At 42.3% G+C, this 4,036-nt stretch overlaps 1 gene segment (V, D, J or C); it reads left to right on the top strand.

Annotated features, from left to right (window-relative positions):
* Positions 1–1,918: 1,918 nt before the first annotated feature.
* Positions 1,919–3,546, top strand: LOC113940917. The segment is given in 2 exon segments: positions 1,919–1,944; positions 3,000–3,546. Coding segments are annotated over 2 exon segments (573 nt in total).
* Positions 3,547–4,036: the final 490 nt, after the last annotated feature.

The following is a 4,036-nucleotide window of genomic DNA, read 5'->3' on the forward strand; positions in this document are numbered from 1 at the left end:
ATTAATTTTAAAAATCAGATATTTAGGGAATTAATCAGGGTTAATGACAGGTATCTTGTCAATTAATTAATTAATTAAAAAATCAGGTGTTTAGGGAATTAATCAGGGTTAATTAATTAATTCCTCGATCAATTGGAATTAATCACGGGAGGACAATTAATCAATAGGGATTAATCACAGGGCTCCAGATAATTAACTAATTAATTAATCAATCAGGCATTTAATGAATTAATCAGGGTTGATGACAGGTATCCAGTTAATTAATTAATTAAATACTCAGACATTCAATGAATTAATCAGGGTTAATCACAGGTGTCCTGGTAATTAATCAATTAAAAGATCAGGTGTTCAATGAATTAATCAGGGTTAATCACAGACGTCCGATCATTTAATTAATTGATTGATCTATTGGAATTAATCACGGGTCAACTGGGATTAATCACAGGTGTGCTAATAATTAATTAATTAATCAGAAATTTAATTACTTAATTAGGGTTAATCAGAGACATCCTATTAATTAATTAATTGATTGATCAATTCGAATTAATCACGGGAGGACAATGAATTAATTGGAATTAATCACAGGTTTCCTGTTAATTAATTAATTGATCAATCGGTTGGAATTAATCACAGGGGACCAATCAATCAATAGGGATTAATCATTAATTGGTGGGGGTTAATCATGAGGGGCAATTAATTAATTGGGATTTAGCACAGGGGTCCTATTAATTAATTGATCAATAGGGACAATTAACTAATTAATTAATCTGGGGGAAACAAATTGATTAATTAATGGGGATTAATGACAGGGGTCCAATTAATTAGCAAATAAACTAATCAGGACTGATCACAGTTATCCAATTAATCAATTAATTAATGATGATCTACCCCAGGCATCCAATTAATCAATCAATTAATTAATTAATTAACCGGGGTGTCCAAAGGGGATGACTTGCAACTCTGGAGTTAATTAATGAACCGTGACTGCAGGTGTCCCGTAATTAATTAATTAATTACCCCAGATGTCCCCGGGGATCGACTGCAGGTGTCCAACTAATTATTTAATTAATTAACTGCGGTACCTCTGGAGGATTAATCACCTCAAGGGGGCAAATTAATTACTTACAGTTAATTAAATCTATTAAATTAATTAATTAATTGCCTTGATCAATTTAATCATCCCCCTTCCCCCCCCGATTAATTACTGTCACATAAATTAAATTAATTAATCGCAACTGTGGATTAATTATTTACCTCAGATTAATTTAATCTTAATTAAAATAATGAATTCTTTAATTAATTAATGCACTGAATTAATCTCCATGGCTCCCCGAGGCAATTAATGATGACTCTGGGGTCAATTAATTAATTAATTAGAAGCTCTGCAGAGGTCTTTTTTATACTGAATTAATTAATTACCCAAGAATAATTAATTAATGAATTAATTAAATAAATTTAATTCCAAACTCTGATTAATTAATCATCCCTAACTAAATAATTGAGGTCTCTGGATTACCTCAATTATTTGTCCCTAATCAATTAATGACACTGATTAATTAATTAATTGCACTGGGCTATTTATCCCCAATCAATTATTTAAATTGATTAATTAATTGATCAATTTATTAATTGTGGTATCCACGGTTAATTGCTAATTAATTAGGGAATTAATTAATGGACCCAAATTATTAAAGATTAATTAATTAATTAATTGATTGATTGATTTTGGCTCCCGGGAGGAGCCACCAGGGGGCGGAATTCGGGGGAAAAAAACAGGATTTGGGGGGTGGAAATTGGGATTTTCGGGGGGAAAAACAGGATTTGGGGTAAAAAAAAGGGGGATTTGGGGGGAATTGAGTCGGGAAAGGGTCGGAAATGAGGGAATTCCCCGGGAAAAGGGCGGGAATTCCCTCAGGAAATGGCGGGAAATGAGGGCGGGAAAAGGCGGGAAATTAAGGAATCGCATCAGAAAATGGCGCGAAATGAGGGAATCTCCTCAGGAAATGGAGGGAAAAGTGGGAATTCCCTCAGGAAATGGTGGAAAATGAGGGAATTCCCTCAGGAAATGGAGGGAAAAGTGGGAATTCCCTCAGGAAATGGCGGGAAACGGGGGAATCACCTCAGGAAATGGTGGGAATTCCCTCAGAAAATGGCGGGAAATTAAGGAATTACCACAGAAAATGGTGGGAAAATCAAGGAATTGCCTCAGAAAATGGCGGGAAATGAGGGAATTCCCTCAGAAAATGGTGGGAAATGAAAGAAAGTGCCTCAGAAAATGGTGGGAAATGAGGGAATTCCAGCAGGAAAAGGCTGGAAATGAGGGAATAGCTCCCAGAAAAGGGCGGGAAACGACACAAGAGATCCAAAAAAATGCCATTTTTTGATAGAACGAACTCCTGAAAATCCGGGTTTATTTTGCCAAACCCCCCCCCCCCAAAGGTGGGGGAGTCTCAGATCCCAACCGCAGATCCCAAGGGTCAGTTGTTGACCGAAAACTCAACCCTTGACCGAAAACTCAACCCTTGACCCAGATCTCAACCATTGACCCAAAACTCAACCGTTGACCCAAAACTCAACCGTTGACCCAAATCTCAACCATTGATCCCAAATCTCAACCCTTGACCCCAAATCTCAACCACTGACCCCAAATCTCAACCGTTGACCCCAAAACTCAACTGTTGACCCCAACTCTCAACCACTGACCCAAGATCTCAACCCTTGACCCCAGATCTCAACCATTGACCCAAAACTCAACCACTGACCCAAATCTCAACCATTGACCCCAACTCTCAACCATTGACCCCAAATCTCAACCATTGACCCCAAATCTCAACCGTTGACCCCAAAACTCAACCATTGACCCAAAACTCAACCACTGATCCCAAATCTCAAACATTGACCCCAGATCTCAACCCTTGACCCCAAACCTCAACCACTGACCCCGATCTTGACCTTTTGCATGTTTTGGGGTAATAAGATTTAGTTTTGGGCCCTCCCAGGCGGGTCTTGACCCCCCGGATCATCCCGATATTCCCTTTTCTACCCCTGATGGAGTCCGGGGGTGACCTCAAGGCCCCGGGGGAGTCCCTGCAGCTCCTCTGCCGCACCTCCGGCTTCACCTTCAGCAGCTACGGAATGTTCTGGACGCGCCAGAGCCCCGGGAAGGGGCTGGAATACGTCGCAAGTATCGACAGCAGTGGTGGTTACACCAACTACGCGCCGTCGGTGCGGGGCCGGTTCACCATCACCAGGGACAACGGGCAGGGCACGGTGACGCTGCAGATGAACAACCTCAAGGAGGAGGATTCCGCCACCTATTTCTGCGCCAAAAGTGCTTATGCTGATCCTGGTTATGGTGGTGTTTATGGTATCGACCCCCTTGGCGGGGTCCCCACCTGTCCCCAAACCCCAGACCCTCCCCCCAAACCTCCACCCTTCGCACCCAGCTCTCGGTCGTTGGTCGCGGCCCTGGACTGGTTTTGCCTCCAAATCTCAACCATCGACCCTGAATCTCCAACTCTTTGCCCCAAATCTCAAATGTTTTGACCCCTGAGCTCAACTTTGTCCCTCAAATGTCAACCAGTGACCCCAAATTTCAACCGTTGACCCCAAAACTCAACCGTTGACCCCAAATCTCAACCGTTGACCCCAAATCTCTGCCCTCTGCCCCAAGTCTTGACCTTTTCCCAAAAACCTTGGGCAGTGCTGGGTTTGGGCCATTGCTTTGGGCCAAGGGTCAAAATTTGGGGTCAGTGGTGGAGATCTGGGGTCAATGGTTGAGATTTGGGGTCAACAGTTGAGTTTTGGGGTCAATGGTTGAGATTTGGGACCAATGGTTGAAATTTGGGGTCAACGGTTGAGTTTTGGGGACAAGGGTCCAGGTTTGGGGTCAATGTTTGACTGTTGGGGTTTGGGGACATGTAAGAGTTCCGCCAAGGGCACCGATACCACCAGCACCAAAACCACCACTAGCAAAACCACTTTTGGCACAGAAATAGGTGGCGGAATCCTCCTCCTTGAGGTCGTTCATCTGCAG

Source organism: Corapipo altera, unplaced genomic scaffold, assembly GCF_003945725.1.
Source record: "Corapipo altera isolate COAL_440 unplaced genomic scaffold, ASM394572v1 61220, whole genome shotgun sequence".
NCBI classification, from domain to species: Eukaryota; Metazoa; Chordata; class Aves; order Passeriformes; family Pipridae; genus Corapipo; species Corapipo altera.